This window comes from Miscanthus floridulus, chromosome 8 (assembly GCF_019320115.1).
Source record: "Miscanthus floridulus cultivar M001 chromosome 8, ASM1932011v1, whole genome shotgun sequence".
Classification (NCBI taxonomy): Eukaryota; Viridiplantae; Streptophyta; class Magnoliopsida; order Poales; family Poaceae; genus Miscanthus; species Miscanthus floridulus.
Window position 1 is genome coordinate 188526411 of NC_089587.1, and position 22160 is coordinate 188548570.

The 22160-nt window shown below is 43.3% G+C and overlaps 2 protein-coding genes and 1 pseudogene across 2 annotated transcripts; 1 reads left to right on the plus strand and 2 right to left on the minus strand.

Annotated features, from left to right (window-relative positions):
- The first annotated feature begins 3702 nt into the window (after nucleotides 1-3702).
- Nucleotides 3703-6182, plus strand: LOC136477769 (receptor kinase-like protein Xa21; annotated as a pseudogene).
- Nucleotides 6183-12920: 6738 nt separating this feature from the next.
- On the minus strand, nucleotides 12921-14112 carry LOC136470357 (uncharacterized). Its single transcript, XM_066468231.1, has 3 exons — nucleotides 13735-14112; nucleotides 13300-13428; nucleotides 12921-13202 (listed from the first exon to the last, which is right to left on the minus strand). Exons 1-3 carry the CDS (start codon nucleotides 14110-14112, stop codon nucleotides 12921-12923), a joined length of 789 nt encoding a protein of 262 aa, XP_066324328.1.
- Nucleotides 14113-15034: 922 nt separating this feature from the next.
- LOC136470358 (uncharacterized) lies at nucleotides 15035-18224 on the minus strand. Its single transcript, XM_066468232.1, has 5 exons — nucleotides 17941-18224; nucleotides 16883-17374; nucleotides 16538-16786; nucleotides 16371-16452; nucleotides 15035-15820 (listed from the first exon to the last, which is right to left on the minus strand). The coding sequence occupies exons 1-5, from the start codon at nucleotides 18222-18224 to the stop codon at nucleotides 15035-15037; spliced, it is 1893 nt and encodes a 630-aa protein (XP_066324329.1).
- Nucleotides 18225-22160: the final 3936 nt, after the last annotated feature.

Sequence of the window (22160 nt, forward strand, 5' to 3'; positions counted from 1 at the left end):
TGTAGTATTTCTCAATGAAGTTCAACACCTCCTCTAGAATGTATGCCTCTGCAATGAAAGCCTCAATTTTGGCTTTATTTCTACATTTTTTGCGAAGAGTCTTCAGACATCTCTCGATTGGATAGCACCAATGGTTCTGCATGGGCCCCCCCATCCGTGCCTCATATGGGAGGTGCACAATCAAATGCTGCATCGGCAAGAAGAAGCCGGGTGGAAAGATCTTCTCCAACTTACAGAGCAACACGGGTGCCGCTTTTTCCAAGTCATCAATGACGGTCCGAGAGAGCTCCTTGGCACAAAGCTAGCAGAATAAGAAGCTCAACTCTGCCAGCACTTGCCAGACATGCTCTAGGACATAGCCTCGAACCATCGTCGGAAGAAGCCACTCAATCCATATGTGGTAGTCATGACTCTTCATCCTGTTTACTCGCAGAGTGCCTAAGTTCACTCCCCTCTTTAGATTCGCTACATACCCATCAAGGAACATTAGCGTCTTGATCTATTCAAGTACTTCCCTCCTTTGGTCCTTTTTCAAGACGAAATCGGCCTTAGGCCTTCTCCAGGTCTTGCCACGACTAGGAGGCTTCATCTCTTGATTTGGTCTATTGCACAACGTTGCCAGGTCCACTCTAGCCTTAGGGTTGTCCTTAGACTTTTTAGTGTCCATGAGTGTTGCCCAAAGTGCCTCGGCGACATTCTTTTCAGTGTGCATTACAGCAATGTTATGTGGCAGAAGGTCATCGAAATAGGGGAGCCTCGTCATGCCCGAGATATGAGTCCACATATGTTGCTCACCATATCCCACAAAACCACCTTCTTCATTGGGCATGAGAGCATCTATCTGAGCATGAACCTCGGCACCAGTCATCATCCATGGTGCAGGGTTTGTCACTTTGACACCTTTCGTAAAGTTCTTGATGTCTTGTCTGAATGGATGGTCAAGAGGTAGGAATTGACGATGTCTGTCGAACGATGAATACTTGCCACCCTTCTGCAACCAAATGAACCTCACACCTTCCTTGCATATTGGGCATGGGAACTTCCCATGAACACACCAGGCGCAAAATATCCCAAATGCCAGGAAGTCATGCAAGGAGTAGTGGTACCAAACGTGCATTTTGAAGGTTGTCTTTGTAGCTCGATCGTATGTCCATACCCCTTCATCCCAAGCACGAACCAATTCATCAAACACGGGCTCCATGAACACACCCATATTACTCCCTAGGTGTCCAGGAATTATCAACGACAAGAATACATTATGTCGTTGAAAGGAGACACCGGGGGGGGAGATTAAGGGGGATAACAAAGATGGGCCAACATGTGTATGGGGCAGTCATCATTCCATAAGGATTGAACCCATCTGTTGCCAGCGCGACACGTACATTACGAGCCTCATCTACTTTGTCACGATGTTTGTCATTAAAGTGGATCCAAGCTTCACCATCGGATGGATGTACCATCTTATCAGGATTGTACCGTTTGCCATTTTTGTGCCATGTCATCTGTTTCGTGGATTCCTCAGTCATGTATAGCCGTTGGATTCTCGGTAGGAATGGAAGGTACCATAGGATTTTCACGGGGATCGTAAGTTGCCTCTTCTGGCCATCATCAGAGTCTACCTCTAGGTACCTAGAGGATTTACACTTTGGACAGAACTTTGCATGCTCGTGTTCTTTCCTAAATAGGACACACCCCTTCGGACAAGCATGTATCTGCTCATACGGCATCTTAAGTGCACGAAGGAGTTTCTTTGACTCGTACATGCTCTTTGGCAGAATGTGGCCCTCCGAAAGCAGGGTGCCAATCACGACCAACATCTTATCGAAGCCAGGTCGACTCAAGTTTAACTTGGACTTTAACCCCATTAAGCGTCCAATGGCATCTAGTTGAGACACCGTTGATCGATCGTGAAGGGGTTTCTATGCCGAGTCCATCATGTCGTAGAACGCCTGTGTGGCTGCCTCCATCTCCTCCTTCTCACATCCCTCATCGAACTATCCTTGGTGAAAGTCATCTAACATGTCTGCTACCCCGACATCAGCATCAAAAGGCTCCACCTATGGTCTCATCACCTCCTCTCTCATACAATGGGCTTCACCATGGTGGACCCATCGGGTGTAGTCCGGCGTAAATCCATTCTTCACAAGATGTTTACCCATTTCCACCTTGTTTACCCTTCTCCTGTTTCCACATTTGCTGCAGGGACACAAAACTAGGCAATGTCTTTTAGCAGCCTTGCCAAATGCACTGTTCAAGAAAGCATCGGTCTTGTTCATCCATTCCGTTGTGTAATCACTCTGACTTCTCCAGCCCGTGTACATCTACTGACGGTCATCCATCCTCTAACATATGTATCAGCGAGTAATGTAACCATCAATTGCATCTACATGGTGTTCCTGCTGTCTAATAGGTGAGGATAGGTCCTAATCCCATCCGTGGATGCGTAGATGAGGTTAGTTTCCATGCTCTACTCCTATCCGAGATAGAATTTCGGCAGCACCTCCCCGCTGTTCTCTAGATACACGTCCTGCCAAAGAAGAGTGCGTATCCGGAGAACAACAGGGAGGTGATGCCAAAACTCTGTCTCGGACCGGAGCAGACCATGGAAACTAACCCATTTACGCATTTGCGGGCTGTCCAAAAAATGTTGACAATCCGAAACAGATACGGTCATAGATATGCAAAGATCTGCATACCTCCAACCGTATCTCTTTCGAACGGGAGACGCCTAACTGGGTTACGCGATCTACGACCATGATACAGAAAAGAGGGGTTATACCTAGGGTGGCGGCGGAGTTAGGCTAGCGGGGCCGTGGTGGGTCGGTGCAGTGGCGAGGCGACGTGGTGCAGGCAGATCAGCACGGCAACGGGAACTCCGACTCGGCTCCGACGGGCTCTTCTCTACAAAAATGGAACAAAATACTGTCATTTAAAAAAAATTCGGCAGAACCTCCCCTGCACGGTGAGGTTTCCAAAACCTGCAAAAAACAACGGCACGATGGCCGACAAGTACATATGTCTCAAGAGAAGTCATGTAGTTTGGATATCAATCCATGTAGAAGAATATATCCAAGTAGTACCACTACTTCTGCTACTACTTCCACTATTGCTACTACTACTACCATTAGTTCTACTACTACTACTACTACCACTATTGCTACAACTACTACCACTAGTTCTACTACTACTACTACTACCACTACTTCTACTACTACTACCACTAATTCTACTACTACTACCACTAGCTGTACTACTACTACCACTACTTCTAATACTACTACTACCACTAGCACTACTAGTACAACTAATACTACTACAACTATCACTACCACGACAACAACAAGAGAGAAGGCATACCTGACGAGCGCCGGGGGTAGGGGCGGGCGACGTCGGGGTCGGGGTCGCCGGAGTCGGGAGCGGGGTCGAGCACGGGCGGCGTCGGGGCGGGCGGTCCACGGGGTGCGGCCGGGGGTAGGGCGCGACCGGGGGCAGGGCACGGGTAGCGCGGGCGGCGCGGGCGGTGGCGGCATGGGCGAGCGGGCGGTGGCGCGTGCGTGTGTCGTGTGTGCGGGGTGCGTGGCCGGCGGCCCAGCCGGGAGGGGTTAAATCCCCCCTTTGCCGAGTGCCCCCGATCTGGCACCCGGCAAAGGGTTTTTAAATTTTTTTAACCGCCTCTTTGCCGAGTGTCACCTGGCCTAGCACTCGGCAAAGAAGTTTTTTTTTAAAAATTCTTTGCCGAGTGTCCCAAATCTGGCACTCGGCAACGATTTTTTTTTTGGAAAATACTTTGCCGAGTGCCCCTGACACGGCGCTCGGCAAAGAATTTTTTTTTTCGAAATGTCTTTGCCGAGTGCCCCTGCGAAGGCACTCGGCAAAGAGGAAATTTTTTTAAAAAAATTCAAAACCCTCTTTGCCGAGTGCCTTATTCTTGGCACTCGTCAAAGTTTTTTTTTGTTTTTGGCCTCCAAATTTTTTGTGCAGCCCTTTTAAAGTACCAGGAACTCCTAGTTAGAATTTGGGGATTTTTTTTGGCTTTTTGATATATTTAGTTACTTTATTTCGTTTACTTGATTTTTTTTGAAAAATATAAATTTGAACTGCACGTGGTACGAATAATGGAATTTAATGATTCAAAAAATGATAGTCATGTTACTGAGTGTAGTGTGAGGCCGTATCCAGGAACGGACCCGAAATTTCGGACATCTTGTTCTCGAAACATGACCGCGAACTTGTATGCGAAGTGTTTTTAAATTCTATAAAAAGCAAATGAAGTCCGAAAATCATGAAACTTGTTGAGATGTCGTGATATCGTATGTGGAGGCTATGATAAAAATTTGAGAAGGTTTTTATCCTACGACAGGTTAGAAGGTCCAGTGCCTCCAGAGATTAGTAACCTTAAATAACTAACTGAACTATATCTTTCGTCCAATAAGCTTACTGGGGAAATTCCAGCTACCTTGGGAAATTGTGAAGGGTTGCAGATCCTCGAAATGGATCACAACTACCTCACAGGGAACATTACAGTGACTTTGGGTGGTCTACAAAGCATGATCACGCCAAATCTTTCACAAAACAATTTGTCAGGCCTCATCCCAACAAAACTGGCTGACCTACAGTATCTCACTCTGCTGGATCTATCTTACAATAATCTGCAAGGTGAAGTACCTACAAATGGAGTATTTGGAAATGCCAAATCCGTCTCACTTCTTGGCAACTGGGGACTTTGTGGAGGAGCCACGAATTTACATATGCCTTCATGCCATGTTGTTTATAGAAGAGAAAAAATCATAAACTGTATTGTCAAAATACTGGTACCGGTATTTGGCTCCATCTCACTCGTATTGTTCATCTACATTATAATCCACGAGAAGAAGACACCAACAAGTCAACACTTTCTTTCTTTTGGCAAGAAATTCCCTAGAGTTTCTTACAAGGATCTAGAGCAAGCTACAGGGAGCTTTTCAAAGTCCAACCTAATTGGAAGAGGAAGCTATGGTTCAGTATACAAAGGGAAGTTAACTCAAGCTAAAATAGAACGAAGTTGCTATTAAGGTTTTTGACCTTGAGATCAGATTTGCAGACAAAAGTTTTGTTTCAGAATGTGAGGCTTTGAGAACCATTCGGCATCGGAATCTTGTTCCTGTACTAACTGCATGTTCAACAATAGACAATAGTGGTAATGATTTTAAATCCCTAATTTATGAGTTCATGCCCAATGGAAATTTGGATACATGGTTGCATCAAAGACATGGTGGTGCAGCTCCAAAATTTTTAAGCTTAGCTCAAAGAATAAGCATATGTGTTGACATAGCTGATGCTTTGACCTATTTGCACCATGATTGTGGAACGCCTATTGTCCACTATGATATGAAACCCACGAATATCCTTCTCGATGATGACATGAATGCTTATTTGGGAGACTTTGGCATTGCAAATCTCGTTGTTGATTCCAGATAGCAGTTGGACACTCAGGTTGTAGTACTTCATTTACTATGATGGGAACTATAGGGTATATTGCTCCAGGTATAAAACTATAAATCAAGAATGTCGACATCTTCTCCTATATGTATATAAAGCAATATGTCATGCACAAAATAACTGATTTTTCTCTATATTTCGTAGAGTATGATCACAGTGTTCATGCATCAACCTGTGGCGATGTTTATAGTTTTGGAATAGTACTTTTGGAGATGATGACAGGCAAAAGACCAATTGATTCTATGTTTGAAGGTGACCTCAGCATCGCCAACTTTGTAGAGAGGAATTTTCCAGATCAGGTGCTACATATCAAGAGAATGAATGAGCATGAGAGAAGTAGCCATTAACTTGTTCAAGTTGTGTGCTATCCCTTGTTCAAGTTGCCCTTGCTTGCACGCTTCGATTACCGAGAGAAAGAATGAGCATGAGAGAAGTAGCCATTAACTTGCATGCAATCAGAGTCATATGTCACAACAATTAAATGAGACCAAGCCATGCTTTCTGTGGATCTCGTTTGTAATTAGCTCAGGTTGCCTTTGAATGTAATTGGTGTAAAGATAGCAAATCAGTCATGAGTAGCATGCTCACATTGATGAACTATCTGCTAGAAATAAAGTTATATGTGTGTAGTACAAGGCTACCAGTTCATATCAAGATTTGATTTTTGAACATTTGAAAATGGATTTGTTAAAGCATTAATTAGTTATTTTTGTGAAGTGTCACATATCGCTTTGATGGACAGTATATGTTGTTTGACCATGCATGCTTGTTTCTCTGTTCACACTCAGCCATTTTGTTGTTTTTTTTCTTTAGTGCCATCGTTAGCGCGGTTTTTTAGATAACGGAACCAAGTTCCAGCCGTTTAGCACAGGTTTTTAAGATACAGTTTGTTATCACTGAAAACATTTGGATCGAACCACTAGCTGTTCATGACAGTTGAGTCAGAGGCAAGTAGGCAACACCGACCATCCATGCCTTTCGTATTAGTATATTCATTAACTTTATTTACCCCTTAGAAAAAAATACTGTCTCCAGAGTATCTCTTTTTAAGACCAATCTCAATGAGGTTTCATCAGAGTTTTATAAGCATTAAATACGCTGATGTGACACCGTATTTACGAAGAAAAAGATGATAAAAGTTTTATGGAAGTAGAGAGAGTTTTATGGGGATGAAATTCTTCTGCGCACTGTTTCTAAAATATGGACGCGTTGGAAACTTGTAGAGTAGAGTCATTGGAGGCCTTCTGCTCGTTTCCCGATCTACATTAAGAAATCTTGTGCGCCGAGCGCTTGTGGCAACAACGCAACGGCGCTTGACATCGACACAAGATAAACTCGGTAGTCGGTAGTGCTCTGCTATTTCTCCCTATAGACGTACGTTAACCTGATGTCCTGATTGGCCGTTGATCGTACGACAAAAGGACACGGGGAAGACCGGTAATGGGCTTTAAGCCTTTAACATGGCCTTACAGCAAAATTATAGAAGTGGACCTGGATTTGGGTAGTGACTGAAGTGGCCAAAAAACCAACGATGTAGGTTGAGTATCTTAGAAGGCCCGAGTAACGCCATTTGAAGGGATTACTCAGCCAAGTCTGTCTTTGGCTCTTTGCTGTACCTGCACTGCACGTGTGCAAACTGGCAAGTTTGACGGACTCAAGGTCTTCGCAGGGGCGCAGCAACGGCGGTAAGGTAGGCTCTGTTCAGCTGGTCTATAAGGTGACAATTGAAAGATGAAGTGCAAGTGTGTGGACGTGAAAATGCTGTAAAACTGTTCTTAAACGCCGCATGACCTCAGCCAGCAGCCCAGCCGAAGCTGAGCATCCAAACAAAGGTCTCCAGCTGCCCTAGAGTTTTCCTCCGTAGTAGTGACTGTTCCTCATGCGGGATATTTCAAAGTTGACCACCGGATTGGCGGTGCTAGGCACCGGACTAATCCAGCTGCACCTACCGAGCTGTACCGAATCGCGACATGCTCAGGTTCGGCTGGCTAGATAACAAATTAACGAGGTGTATGTAACGCGGTACTGATTTTTTTTTCGAGGACACGTATTTCATTAAAAAGACGATACTGATGATGGTTTAGTTTAAGCTCTAAATTGTAACCGTTCGCTATGTTGAAGAAGAATAATGTCTAACTCGATCCGCTGGGTGCCTGGATCACAGGCCTCGAACTCCTATACCGTGAGTGTATGTTTTCCACGATTGAAGACAAAAAGAATAGTAGCGAGAGACAATCTACTCGAAAAGAAGAGAACTAGACGATGGACGACGGATTGGAAAAATTTGAGTCTGTCTGTTTGACACTTGGGTGTTTTACCTCCAACTCCACACCTGAATTTTTCTGGCACTATTTATCTTCTACCTCCAGCAGGCCATGCGCACTGTTCATCTTCTACCTTCAGCCGGTCGATGCGCACTGTTCATCTTCTACCTTCAGCCGCCTGTCGCGCTGCCTGTGGCACTGTTTATCTTCTTCGTTGGCACAGATCATAGAAAACATTTTTTTTCTATGAAAGGATAAGGATAAATCGCGGCTGTGTCAGCACAGATCACAAGCAACAAATCGCGGCGCAGCGGGCACGGCATGGCCGTGCCACGGGGGCGGCGGCGGAGGCGGCAGTGGAGGTCCAGCCTGAGGGCGACGGGGGAGGTTCGGCCTGGTGGCGGCGACGGAGGTCCGGTCCGGCCGGGGGCTGCGCGCAGCGCCGTCGCCTAGGCGCGAGGAGGCGCGGGCACCGGGAGGAGCTCGTGGTGAGAGAGAGAGAGAGCACGTGGAGGGGAGGACGGGAGCGCGAAGGGGAGAAGTCGGTCGGAGCCTCATGTCAGAGACACGAAAAAAATCGTGTGTTTATAGGGGCTAAAACACCCGTGTGGTGTTTAGCATTCCTGAAAAATTAATGTACTTGCATTAGGTAGAGAAAGCAACCGCTTGAAGGTGATATGCGTTGTTCCGGGATGAATATTTGACCAAACCAATAATTCAACCTGCAGAGTCCTGTATAATTTATAAACGGTCAAACTACGGCAAGGCATAAGCCGGGATGTCCACATGGACGACGAAACGTGTGGATGCAATCGTGCTGTGCATGGTTTCCTTTATCGGCCGAAATCTCCCGATATTTCCGATATATCTTGTTTATCCGTAGGTGCCGATAGGAAATAATCTATCTTTTTTGTATAAATTTTGTTTGAATTTATTTAAATTTACTTAAATTCAAATTAAATTTTATTTGAATTTGGTCCGATATTTCCGATATATCATGCTTATCCTCTTTATCTATGACCCCCGATAAATTTTAATTTCCGAAAATGAAAACCTTGGTGCTGTGGGCCTGTGGCACTGATTTTAAACGCCCTGCCTCCTGGTGCCTTAGCAAAATGTGCAAGAAGAGAACCAAAGTACTACCAAAGAGAGGAAGACTTGGTGGTGTTCTCCAGCGTGCAAGGCTCCAAGGTGAGGTTCTCTCTATTTTCTTCTCGTAGTACTGTTAATTCTTTGCTATTGAGTTGTTATGAAAATTTGCTGTTGCCACCCTAAGAAGTATTGTTATGCTAATTACGTGGAAATAGATTTTCCTTTGAACATTGGTTATGTCTTCTTGCTTGCAGGTAACAAAACTATCTTTGTGAGGTTGGCAGTACAGCGACAATGCATACGCTACTAGCATTGGTGCTACTTTCTTATGCATTCGGTAACATCCATTGCTCAACTTCCCCTCGGAACACCACGTACATTATCTCGTTGCTTGATTTCAAACATGCTATCACCAATGACCCTAGTGGAGTTCTGAACAACTGGAACACCAGTACTCCCTTTTGCCAGAGGGCGGGCGTCAAATGCAGCCGGCGGACGCCCGAAGACCGTGTCGTCCTGCTGAACCTCAGCGGCCAAAGTTTGACGGGCACGTTAACAACCTCACTTGGGAACTTAACTTTCCTTAGGACACTGAACCTGTCCGTGAAACTTATCTGGCCAGTTGCCAGATCTCTCCCACCTCCGCAACCTCGAGGTCCTTGATCTAAGAAGCAACTCTCACAAACTGTTCCAACCTCAGGAAATTAGTCCTCTCCTACAACTTTCTAGAAGGTGAAATTCCGTTGAATGTTGGTCACCTATGTAAACTATCATCATTATACGTCTTTCCTCGAATAACTTGACAGGAGTCATTCCACCAACTCTCAATATCACTCAACTATAACAGATGGCAATCGAAGACAATATGCTTACTGGAAGCATTCCCGATGAGCTTGGGTTTGTGTCAAATCTGTCTGTTCTGCTCCTCGGTCACAATATGCTGTCAGGTGGATTCCCCACTTCTCTACAATATGCTCGGTCACAATAGGCCAGTCTCAATAGAGTGGAAGTTTCATGGGAATTAAATGAGATGACATGTCAGAAAAAACACTGTTTTGCATGTATCAAGGAAGAGACACTCAGCCTGTTCATTTGTTAGTTTCAGTCAGGACTTATTAGCCATCCAACAGTATTTTTCTCTCACAACAAACCAGCATCAACAGAATTTATCAGTCCAGAAACCAATCAACGAACAGGCCGGGTATCAGAGTTTCGTGGCCACGAAACGAGTCGTTGGAAACCCCGTGAAACCTGCACTGAGCGAGTTTGTTGCGTGTCATCCCATCCCGTGCGCCTAACCTGCGGCTCCGTGCCAGCGGTGGCTTGCGGCCAAGTCTTTCCCGGCAGCGGCGGCCCTTCTGCGGCGAAATCCCTCGTGGCCGTGAGTACGCACTCGGAGGTGCTGCAGGTGGCGGACCGCGCGACTCCAAGCCCACGGCCGGCGGTGGCCCTTCTGCGGAAAAATCCCTCGTGGCCGTGAGTCCGCACCGAAGGTGCTGCAGGTGGCGGACCGCACTACTCCAAGCCCACGGCCGGCGGCGATGTTCCGCGACCCCTGCGACCAATGGCGGAGCTAAGGGCACTGCTGAAAATTTTTAACGCCTATGCTGTAGTTGGGTGTAATTAACTTGATGTTGTTTGCTTTTACTAATTTATACATACATACATGGGCTTCCATTATTTTATTTGGGCCATCTAGCTAGTGTCGTGGACTCGTGGGGGCCTGGGCCATCCGGCCATCAATGCAGGAAGCCAGGAAAGCACACACACAGAGCTCGTCACGGCCTCACGGGATATTCACACGCAACGAACGGAGAGCCCTTCGCCGAATCGCTGCTGCGGCGCCGCCTAGCCTCCTCGACCTCGTCTTCCAATTCACCAGAAATAAAAAATCCCTAACCCTGGTCCTGGTGGTCTCTTCAGTCTTCCTTCCCAGCCAAGCGCGGAACCGCGGAGAGCGGCCGGAGGCGCCTAGGGCCCAGGCCAAGAGTGACGAGTCCGCGAGATAGATCGGGGAGCGGGGAGCCCATAGGCCAGCGCCCAGGAGCCCAGGACTCCAGTCTCTAGGAGGCCAGGCCATGAAGACCTAATCAAGCAATCACACTACTGGAGAGCCAAAATTCCCTGACGGTGTACGGACCGTCAGGGAAATGTAAAACACCGTCAAGGAAATTTAAAAGTAAATTCCCTGACGGTGAACCGCCAGGGAATAACCGTCAGGGCTGGCTCGACACGGATAATGCTATTTCCCTGACGGTGTACCGTCAGGAAAATACGATTTTAATTTCCTGACGGTGGATAACCCACAGGTTAATTGCAAAACAGTCAAGAAAAATCTCTTTTCTCTGACGGTAGAAACCGTAAAAAAACGGATTACCGACAAGGAAATAAAATTCCTTGGCGGTGCAAAACCGACAAGCTATTATATCATTTACCCTGACGGTCTGCACACCGTAAAAAAATCGCTTTTTCCTACCGGTGCCTGTTTTCCCTGTCGATTTCTTCCCATCAGGGAAATATATTTTTCCTTGTCGGTGGTGATTTCCCTATCGAAAGAGGACCATCAGGAAAATTCTTTTCCCTGTCGGTGTTAAACCGCCAGGAAAAATCACACCGACAGGAAAAAACTGACATACTGTTTTCCATATAATTTAAAACAGATATATTGAATATAATATACACTGAACCATGGAGACATATACCAAGATAAATACAATACACCATCATATATATATAGATTAGTCTAGCATAAATTCATTACATACATAGATGTCTTGTTTGCATCAACATTGGTAAATACATGAGATGTCCAAATATTTAGCACCCATCTACCCAAAATAACTTCTCCAAACATTTGATATCAACATAACTCCCTTCCACCACCGGTACTAGCTAAAGATCAGTACTAGCCCAACAACCACACCACTAGTACTGACCTAAGTGTAGGCAGAGGCAAACACTTCAAAAGAATACGAGCTAAAGGTTAGTACTAGCTCAACATCCACGCTACTAAGAACTAGCTGAAGGTTAGTACCAACCAAATTGTATGCAGGGGCAAACACTTCAAAAGAACAGGCTACACAACCATTCAGTCTTCAGTGAGATCAGCACCAGCACCTGCACATGTGGCTTCATTATGATAGTTCCTAGTTTCCAATGCAGCTCTACTTCCACCATGGAGTCTCTCATTTGCTGCAACATCGTCATTAGTCGATTCGGAACCCACATGAGATGATCCAGTCACAGGCTGCATGTGAAAAAGTAAAAGATTATTAGTCACCGGGCTGCATGTGTTTCAGTCAATATGAGTACAAGGCTAAAACATGTTCAGCTAAAAACAAAAGTTGTTTTCAGCTAAGAATGTTCAGCTAAGATGTTCAGCTAAAAACAAAAGATGTTCACCTAAGAATGTGTTACTGACCAAGGTATACATGTTCAGCTAAGAATAGTTTACTAATTATTTTAATACCACTAGTCCAGAATCAGTTCAGCTAACAGAAATTGTGGTGCCCTATTTGCATAACATACTAATTCTTCCCAGTTCTTCAAAACTAAAAAAGTGTGAATTTCTACCTTACCACCAGATGTGAACATTGGAATCTTAGTGTAACATGATTATGTGATTCTGTGCAACTAAAGTCCATAGCTACAAAAGAATCAACATGAGGCCACTTCCTCACTGGTGCACTGGGTACTGCCATGCTGAATACCAAAAAGCTCTAGTTAGGCTAACTGAAACATAGGAGCCAAATGCCTAATTGAATGCCATACAAAGAAGAGTAAAATTCCCTTCACTTTGTTTATTTTCCATCTATGATTTATAGCTAATAGAATATTTTTTATATACTCACAGTTGGTTGTGTTGTTGATAGAATGCTTAGTGCTTCCTCTGGAACTTCCTCGCCCACGCGCCGATAAAGTCACTGCACACGAATATGTACCACATTAATGTGAACAAATTGTTCGAAACAACAAATCTTAGATTCAGATATTTGCACATACCACTATCAAGCCTAGTGCCATTTTGCCTACATTGTCCTTTCCCTGTTGTAGCCTTGTGTTTTCAGAGCGTAGATGTGCAACTTCTCATGCCATGCTTTGCATAGAAACTGAATTTGATGGACATATATTGTTTTCCTTCGCGGCTGCCCTGATATCAGCTGCCCTAACAACACCATTTGCAATGGCAAATCGTCCATGGGGCGTGCCACCAGAGAGGTCATACAAGACCTTGCCATTCAATTCTTGCTCATGCACTTGCTGGCTTTCCTCTTCCACATCCCCTTCCCCTTCCCCTTCCATGTGCTCATGCTCTCCATCCACTTCATCTGGATGTGCAACCCTCCTAACAGCTGACATATAGTCATCCTAGAAACAATGTTCATACATAAAGTAGTCACTTGCACCATAAAAGAAGAATCTAAAAAGTAAATGGTTTCCATATATCAAAGTAGAGCGTGCTTACAATCAGCTTTTGTGCTTTCTGACAACGAATTGGACCACTATTGCCAGTGCTATCCACACTTTTGAAACCAGAATGCATCACAGCAAATGTGTTCATAAATGTTGCCTTTGCTAGACCAAAGTTCTTTCCCTATAAGATAGAATAGGGTTTCAATGTAAACATCAGCAAAGAAATAGAAAAAAGAGTAATCTGTACTTGTTCAGAACATGCAGATTTGCTAGTAATCCTCAGCCGTATGTCATATTGGTTGTTTTCATATTGGACGAGATTACCTTGTGCTAAAAAGATAATTTGTCTGTTTGTCCAGATTGACTGTTTGTTACATTCTGAGGTTTCTCTTATCACTTTTCTGTCAGATATAGCACTTATAATTCAAATAGTAGTCTTTACAGATTCTTACGAGTAAGAAGACACTCATTAGCAAGGGTATCATACTAGAACTTGTTGTGTCTCCGTGAATGGCCTCGAACCTCCACGATTTTGAGCAATATCTTGTGATTTGAAGCGACATTCCTGTGCTCTCGCTCGTTTTAGCTTGAAATCATCAGTGCACCAATAAGCACACAGCCTAGGCCACACCTCATCACTGCACCACTTCAGCCTACCTGCCAAGTATTGTTCATACTGCAGCTGTATCGGGCAAGCATGTGCATCATCAATTGTTTCAAGTGTATTGGGATCCCTGTAGTACTCCTTCACACAATCCACACGGGATTGATACAACAGGTCCTTAACTCTTTTCTTCAAATATTTTTCAAGAACACGATCAGCCTCTGCTTGGTCATCTATACTGACTTCAAACAAGCGCTGCATGTGTACAAGACAAGCTAGATCAACAAAAGCAACTTATCTGTGCATGTTATACTCCTAACTTGAAAAATTATGTGTTGCTTACCCAAAATTCAGAAAGCACACGATCTGCACTTGACACTCCTGTTTGATTCGTAGGATCTAGAAAAAAATAATCTGCCAACTCCAGTGCTGCACGCTTCCTAATGAGTGCCCCATTCTCGTCTCTGTCCTCAACCAACACAGTAGGGTATTCTCTCTTAAGAACGACTCCAACTTGAGTCGTGTATTTGTAAGGGGGATCCTTGTTCTCATAGTCAACATAGCTAAACTGCCTGCAGTCATACATATTTGTTTTATTGAGGTGTTCAAATATTTATAATAACAATGAATCATCAATTAGTAATGTACTCACTCGTCACCACTTGGTTTAAGAAGCACCTTGGTACCAGGCTTAGGTAGTGCTAATTCTGTCACGCGCCCTGGCTTCCTTCCTCTTTTTTTAGGTGGCTCTTCTCGAGCAGGAGCACCTCTGGTCCTTTGGGTGGTATCACTAGCAGAGGCTGTACTAGTACCATGAGATGCACTACCATGGGAGCCACGATTGCTAGTAGCACGATTGGTTGGAACATGACGAATGGCACGAGTCATCTGCACAAAAAGTAGAGTCCACAAAAAGTAAATTAGCATAGGAATTAAATAGCCAGGACAAAAGTTAAGTCTGCACAAAAGGTAAATGGATGCAATGAATAACCAGCAAGTAAAAAAACAACAAATATAAGTTTAGAAGGTGAACAACAAGCTAAAATTATATAGTCCACACAAGTAATAATAGTAGATTGAAAAGTTTTGGTTGTCAGACAACCAACTGCATTACATCACATTAATTTTACTAGGACTATATATTGGAACAACAAGTTTTTCCAAATTGCAGTTTATGACTAGATCAGAAATCATTTGGATCATAAGTCTCCTCAGCCTCTTCATCCATTGGTTCCTCCTCTTCTTCTGTGCTTTCATACTCTTCCTCAATATCTTCTTCATCATATCCTTCATCTTGAACAGCAGCCTTCTCTATTGTTTCCAAGTCTTTTGGGTCAGTTATCTCATCAAAGCCCGATGAGATTATGGTGTCCAATGCATCCCCCAAATCAATAACAAAGGTACCATCCAATCCTTCCTCTTGATAGACTTCATGTATTGTCTCTTCAGAACTCATTGACTCAGTATTATCAGTATTTCGGGGTACACATCCATGTGGAGCAACCTGATACACAACCCACCATGGTAACAACTCCTTCTTCTTGCATGGGTACGACAGATAGTAAACTTGAGTAACTTGACTAGCCATCACAAATGGGTCAAAACTTTTTAATCTTGCTGCATGCTTGATCTCTACCAACCCTAGGTCTTCTGTGCGCCTCAATCCATTAGGTGTTGGATCAAACCAGCGGCAATAAAACAAAACCAACTCTAGTTTAATACTACCCTCCCACTTTATCTTTATGATATCTTCTATGACACCATAATACTCAAGAGCGTTATCAGATTCATCATATGAAGTAACACAAACACCAGTATTAATGGTTGTTAGCTCTGGTCTTCCTTTCTCATATTTCTCAGAGCGAAATCTATATCCATTGATATCATAACACCCATATGAGGTAACTTGAGTGCGGAAACCATAAGACATTTGGCACAACACATTGTGAATGCTAGCTAATTTTTGGTACTGAAAAAGAACAATTTATATGTTAACTTTATTTAAGTTTTCTTATAATTTAAAGTAAGCATAATGTGAATTTTTATAACAAGGGAAGAAGATTACTTTTCTTTTGAACCATTCAAAAAAATTTGGCCCCGATTCCGTGCCACGGCCATGTTTCCAACCATTTAACCTTAAATCACGAAGTTGCTATTCTATGGGAGGATGACGGCTCTTCCACTGCTCCTTCTCAAATTGTCTACATTAACAGATTCATTGTTATCCCTATATGCACAAATTCTACTAAAGAAACCTCAGATTTTTCATGTCTTTTTAGAACTTACATGAAGAAATCTTCCATCTCAGGCATGTTTGTTAATATGTACAGGAAAGCAACCTTGTATTCCTCATTTGAGAGGTCACGGATACCCCTTGGACTAATGCATCGACCCGAGCATTTAAAAATTTCAAGGTCACATGTAGCTTGAAATGTAGATGCACCATCATCATAGCGAGGTATCTTGTTTCTTATTGAAGGAGCAGTGGATTTAAAATACAAGCTAAGGTTATTTGTAACCTCTTCAACTAGGAATGCCTCAACCATGGCAGCTTCAACTCGAGCCTTATTTCTGATTTTCTTCTTAAGTTTTTGGATACACCTATGAAGTAACAACATACCCATAATCAATAAACTAAGGTCCTTTAATTTGGACAGCAGCTTACATAACTTATTTACATAATTACCTCTCATATGGATAGCTCCAACGAGCTAGGACTGGCCCTCCTAACCTTGCCTCATAAGGTAGATGGATGATCAAATGTTGCATAACATTGAAGAAACCAGGAGGGAATATCTTCTCTAATTTGCAAAGAAGCACTGCAACATTTTGTTCTAGAGAACGGACAACATCTTTGCTAAGCTCTTTCGCACACAATTGGCGATAGAAGTAACTAACCTCAGCCAAAGAGCGCCATACATTGTCAGGCAAGAACCTGCAGAACACAACAGCAAGCAATCGTTCAATAAAAATGTGGTAGTCATGACTTTTTAGGCCTAAAACCCTCTTTTGCTCAAGGTTTACACCACGCCTTATGTTTGCAGCATATGCATCAGGAAACTTTAAATCTTGGATCCATTTGAGAATGGTTGGCTTGTCATCTTTACCAATACAGAATGGACCTCTTGGCCTATCCCACTTCCCATTGTTTCTTTGCACCAAATGGAGTGAAGGACGATTACAAATCTGAGCTAAATCTAGCCTAGCCTTCACATTATCTTTGGTCTTATCTCCTATATCAAAGCATGTGTTCCATATGGCTTCAGCCATATTCTTTTCATTGTGCATCACATCAATATTGTGAGGTAGAAGAAGTTTCTGGAAATATGGAAGCTGCCTAAAGCAAAGTGCATGTGTCCAATTATGCAATTTTCCATAGGTATCTGAATCACCTACAAATCTATCCAAATGGCGTTGCATTTCATCTCCTGTTAAGATACTAGGAGGCTCCTCAGAAACCCTAGTGTTCTTACGGAATGCATTTGCTTGTTGTCTAAATTCATGATCAACAGGCAGGAACTTCCTGTGGCAATCAAACCAGCAAGCCTTATGACCATTACGTAGTGTAAAACCTTTGCACCCATATCCATATGGGCATGACAATCTACCATGTGTGCTCCATCCAGCAAAGTCACCATATGCCATGAAGTCATGTACAGACCAAAGGTAGGCTGCCCTTAATGTAAATTCTTTTTTACCGAAGCATCCCAAGAATTAACCCCTACCCATAGGTCCTGAAGTTCATCAACTAAGGGCTGCATTAGAATGTTCAACTTTTTACCAGGGTGCTTTGGACCAGGAAGAACAAGGGAGAGGAAAATATACTCCTGTCTTAAGAGTGTGCCAGGTGGTAAATTTAGTGGGGTCACAAAGACTGGCCAACATGAATAAGGAGCAACATTTAGATTAAATGGTGTGAAACCATCAGTTGCTACAGCTAGTCGCACATTTCTTCTATCTGATTCAAAGTCAGGGTTGTCTTTATCAAATTTCTGCCAAGTTTCTCCATCACAAGGGTGCACCATTTTACCATTCGTTGAGGGACTATGTGCATACATTAGTTTGGCTGTTTCGGGGTGTAGAAACAACCTTTGCAGCCTATCTTTGATGGGAAGATAACGCAAAACTTTGCGTGGAATTTTCTTCCCACCATCCTCATATCGATTGGCTTTACAAAAATCACATTTCTCTTTATTCTCATTATCTTTGTAGAAAAGCATGCAATTGTTGTAGCAAACATCAATTTTCACATATGGCATACCAAGACCCTCTAATAGTTTCCTTGATTGGTAGAAGTTGTCAAGTAGCTTAGAATCTGGAGGAAGAAGTTCATGGACAATATCTAAGATGTCATCATATTCTGCAATAGGCATGTTGTATCATGACTTTACGGCAAGCAATTGAGGAACCGCGGACATGCATGAGTGATTGGTTTTCCCGTGCACCAACTCATCTGCACTAGCGACCATCCTATAGAAAGCTTTAGCATATGGTGTTGGTTCATCTACTGCAGGTGGATGGGCCCCAGCTAGATCAACTAGCATTTCATCCATATGGTCGGTCTCATCAAAACCCTCTCTATTTACTGCATTGTCAAATTCAGTATGACTAACAGTCCCCTCTCCATGCTTTGTCCATGTTTCATAGCCTTCCTTAAAACCATGCTTACATAGGTGCAATTCTACAGTTTTTCTTGGGTGTCTAAAATAGTTCTGGCACTTGGCACAAGGACACTTGATGGTACCATTTTGAGCTACACCCGGAAATGCAAATGCATGATTCAAGAACACAGTGCTTTGATTAATCCATTCATTAGAAAAGTTACCACGCTGCCAACCACTATACATCCATGAGCGGTTTGACATGTTAATAAGTTCTGTATTGAAAGATTAACATGTTAGATTTCTGTTTAGTATTATTTCAGATCAGAAAATCTACACTGTATGAAAACCACATTGTTTTAGATCAAGAAACAATCAAAGATTTGTTTTTTATTAATATAGAACTAAACTACAGTTGTCCATAAAACGATCTGGGTTCACCATTCTTTAACATTGCTCAAGTGAAGTTCTCGCTGAATTGAATCACAGCCAAATGCCAAAGGAAAATAAATGCAGGCAACATCACAACGAGAAAGGAACATAGATTAACCTTGATTCTGGAACCAGGAAGCTCAGCTCACGGGCCCTTCACCTCCAGCGTGGATCCTGTCTTCTCCAGATCCAGTGTCACCTGCCTTCCGCCGGACCTCCACTGCTCGCGTGTTTCTCGATGGAGCAGCAGATGAGTTCTTGAATGGAGACTACGGAATCCTGGACTCCTGTTAGTTATCCCAATAATGAAGATCTTAATTGTTAAAAGATCTATCTAACAAGGGTCCGAACTATCAAGTTGTAACAGAAGCTGTACAAAGAAACAGTATGTAATATATGTTCTCCTGCATCCAAGACTCAATAGTCTACGTACATCAATTAGATACGGAACGTGCCTATAATGGAGACTGATTTGTCTCAAATAAAATAACTCTATATTGCCATTAACAGGTGTGATAACTGATACATGCACAGCTCAGTTAACAGGAAGAATCAATCGATCTATAGTGGAAGACAGGAACACACCTGTATGGAGACTGTGGAGGAGCCGAGTGGAGCCATGGCGGCGTGGAGTAGCAGAGAGGCGGACGAAGCGGGGCGGCGTGGTGGAGGGCACAGATGGGGTTGCGGACGGCGTAAGGGAGGCCGACGAGGCGGGGCGGCGTGGGGGAAGTTGGGGGCGGCGGCGTGCGGTAGCTCCGTGGGGAAGATGGGGGCGGCGTGAGAGGGAGACCGCGCCCGCGCGCAGGAGCTCCGTGGGGAAGATGGGGGCGGCGGCGTGGGGGAGGGTGAGCAGGAATGGTCGGCGTGGGGTGGCAGTGCCGGGCACAGTGGAGAAGAAATTGTTGCGGCGCTTGGGAGAGGTGGGAGTACCGTGCGGTGTGGTGTCGGGAGATAGGGTTTGCCTTTTTCTTTTTTCCCTCTTCTACAGCGTGCAGCCACTTTTTTTTTAGCATCGGCCACCTGAAGAGCTTGAAGGCATAGGGGATGCGGGATGGAATTTTTTGGCGGGCTTTTGGCCCGCCTCTCATTCTTTGGAGGGATGGCGGAAACTTCTGGCAGGCCTTTTTCAGCATTTTCGCGCCTTCCAATAATTTCCCTGTGTGTAATTAAAATCACCGTCAGGGTAAATTCAAAAACCGACAGAGTAATTATTTACCCTGTCGGTTTCTTAAACACACAGGTTAATACAAATTTCCCTAATGGTTATTCATTTTCCCTGTGTGTTTTACGATAACCGTCAAAAAAATTGAATTTACCTTGACGGTTTTCTCAATAACCGTAAAAAAAACCGAAACGTTAGGGTATTTCGACTTTCCAGTAGTGTCAGTTGATCAAGGTAACTTAGCTATACTTTGTAAAATAATCTTGTTTGGTTAATCACTTTTATTTAGTTCATGTAGGCAGTAGGCTGTAGCCTATACTCTATAGAAGCTATAAATATTTTTGTATATTCTAATTTGGAGTATTTGAAAATTATTTTTCTGAAGGATGATCATGGTACTCAGAAAGAGGACACTAGATTCTTTTTACAAGAAGAACGTTGGTGTTATTTGTTCTAACTCTACCAGTTTCGACAGCTACGTCAGAGCGGGCATTCTATGCAATGAAACTTGTGAAGACAAGACTCCGAAATAAAATGGGAGATGAATTTATGAGAGATTGCTTGATAATATACATTGAGAAGGAGATTGCAATTGAGTTCACAACTGATACACATATTCTGAATATTTAACTGAATATAGTGCAGTCGAAAGGAATGAATCTGAATATTTAACTGAATATGTGCTGATTCCATAGTGTTATTTGAATCTGAATGCTCGGCTGACTGACTGTGTTTTATTCTTCCTTGCAAGAGCTTACTAGATTGAGTTACGTTGCATTTCATTTCATTTTAATATGCACATATTCTAAATAGTGTGAAAATTTCAGTGGTTACCCACCGGGTTATCTAAGTTTTTTCAAATATCTACAAAGTTCACTTGGCATATATGATCACAACAAAAGATAAGAATTAAATGCTGCAACAAGCCTATGAAACTGCCAAATAAAAATATGCATTGTGATTTCATGTCCCAGTTTCCAAGACCGAAAGTATTGGAAATAGTGATATAAGACTGGCTAGTGACAGAAACTCTAATACTTTCTCTCTTCCTCGATACATGCAAAACAGTGGTTTTTGCTGACATGCCATCTTATTTAATTCCCATGAAGCTCTTATGACATTTCCATTGAGATTGGCCTAATACTCTCTCTCTTTCTCGATACATGCAAAACAGTGGTTTTTGCTAACATGTCACCTCATTTAATTCCCATAAAACTCTCATGACATCTCCATTGAGACTGGTCTTAATATTCCTTCTCTTGTAATGCTAGACCTAGGCATGAATATGCTGCACGGGAATTTGCCGTCTAAGGGGGCGTTTAGTTCCCCCTCCTAAACTTTAGTCGCTGTCCCATCGGATGTTTGAACACATGCATGGAGTATTAAATATAGACTAATTACAAAACTAAATGCACATATTGAAATTATTTTACGAGACGAATTTTAAGCCTAATTAGTCCATGATTTGACAATGTGGTGCTACAGTAAACATATGCTAATGACGGATTAGTTAGGCTTAATAAATTTGTCTTGCGGATTACTGACAGATTCTGTAATTTGTTTTTTTATTAGTATCCGAACACCCCATGCGACACCTCTATATGACACCTCCTAAACTTTAGTCACTGGATCCAAACACCTCCTAACATTATTGGCGATGCGCTCCCAAATCTCGGTGCTTGTGCTAAGTGTCAACGAGTTTGAAGGTCAACTCCCAGCTTCATTAGGCAATGCTTCAAGCCTGGAAGTGATAGATCTGTCTTCTAACAGGTTTTCTGGCCAAGTTCCTATTTCTTTCGGTAGTCTTCTTCAGCTATCTTATCTAAACCTTGAGAACAACATGCTTGAAGCATCAGACGACCAGGGCTGGGAATTCTTACATTCCTTGAAAAACTGTACACTTCTGAATAGTTTCTCTGTTGGTAGAAATAGGCTAAGTGGATCCATTCCTAACTATGTCGTTGAGCTGTCCTCTGAACTTGAATATCTAGTTTTGAGCTCAAACGAACTATCTGGGATAGTTCCATCGAGCAAAGGAAACTTAACTGGCTTGGCCACCTTGGGACTAGATAACAACAGTCTTACAGGTCCAATTGGGGAATGGGTTGGAA

Excerpts from the sequence above, each read along its gene's own strand:
- LOC136470357 (XM_066468231.1), bottom strand. The coding sequence starts at position 14,112 with ATGCAGCGCTTGTTTGAAGTCAGTATAGATGACCAAGCAGAGGCTGAT. Across the intron at positions 13,429-13,734 it reads CGGAGACACAACAAGTTCTA|GGAAAGAACTTTGGTCTAGC; the intron begins GTATGATACCCT and ends TCTATCTTATAG. Across the intron at positions 13,203-13,299 it reads AGAAAGCACAAAAGCTGATT|GATGACTATATGTCAGCTGT; the intron begins GTAAGCACGCTC and ends CATTGTTTCTAG.
- LOC136470358 (XM_066468232.1), bottom strand. The coding sequence starts at position 18,224 with ATGCCTATTGCAGAATATGATGACATCTTAGATATTGTCCATGAACTT. Across the intron at positions 16,453-16,537 it reads TGGAGCTATCCATATGAGAG|GTGTATCCAAAAACTTAAGA; the intron begins GTAATTATGTAA and ends GTTACTTCATAG. Across the intron at positions 15,821-16,370 it reads AGGCATTCCTAGTTGAAGAG|TACCAAAAATTAGCTAGCAT; the intron begins GTTACAAATAAC and ends GTTCTTTTTCAG.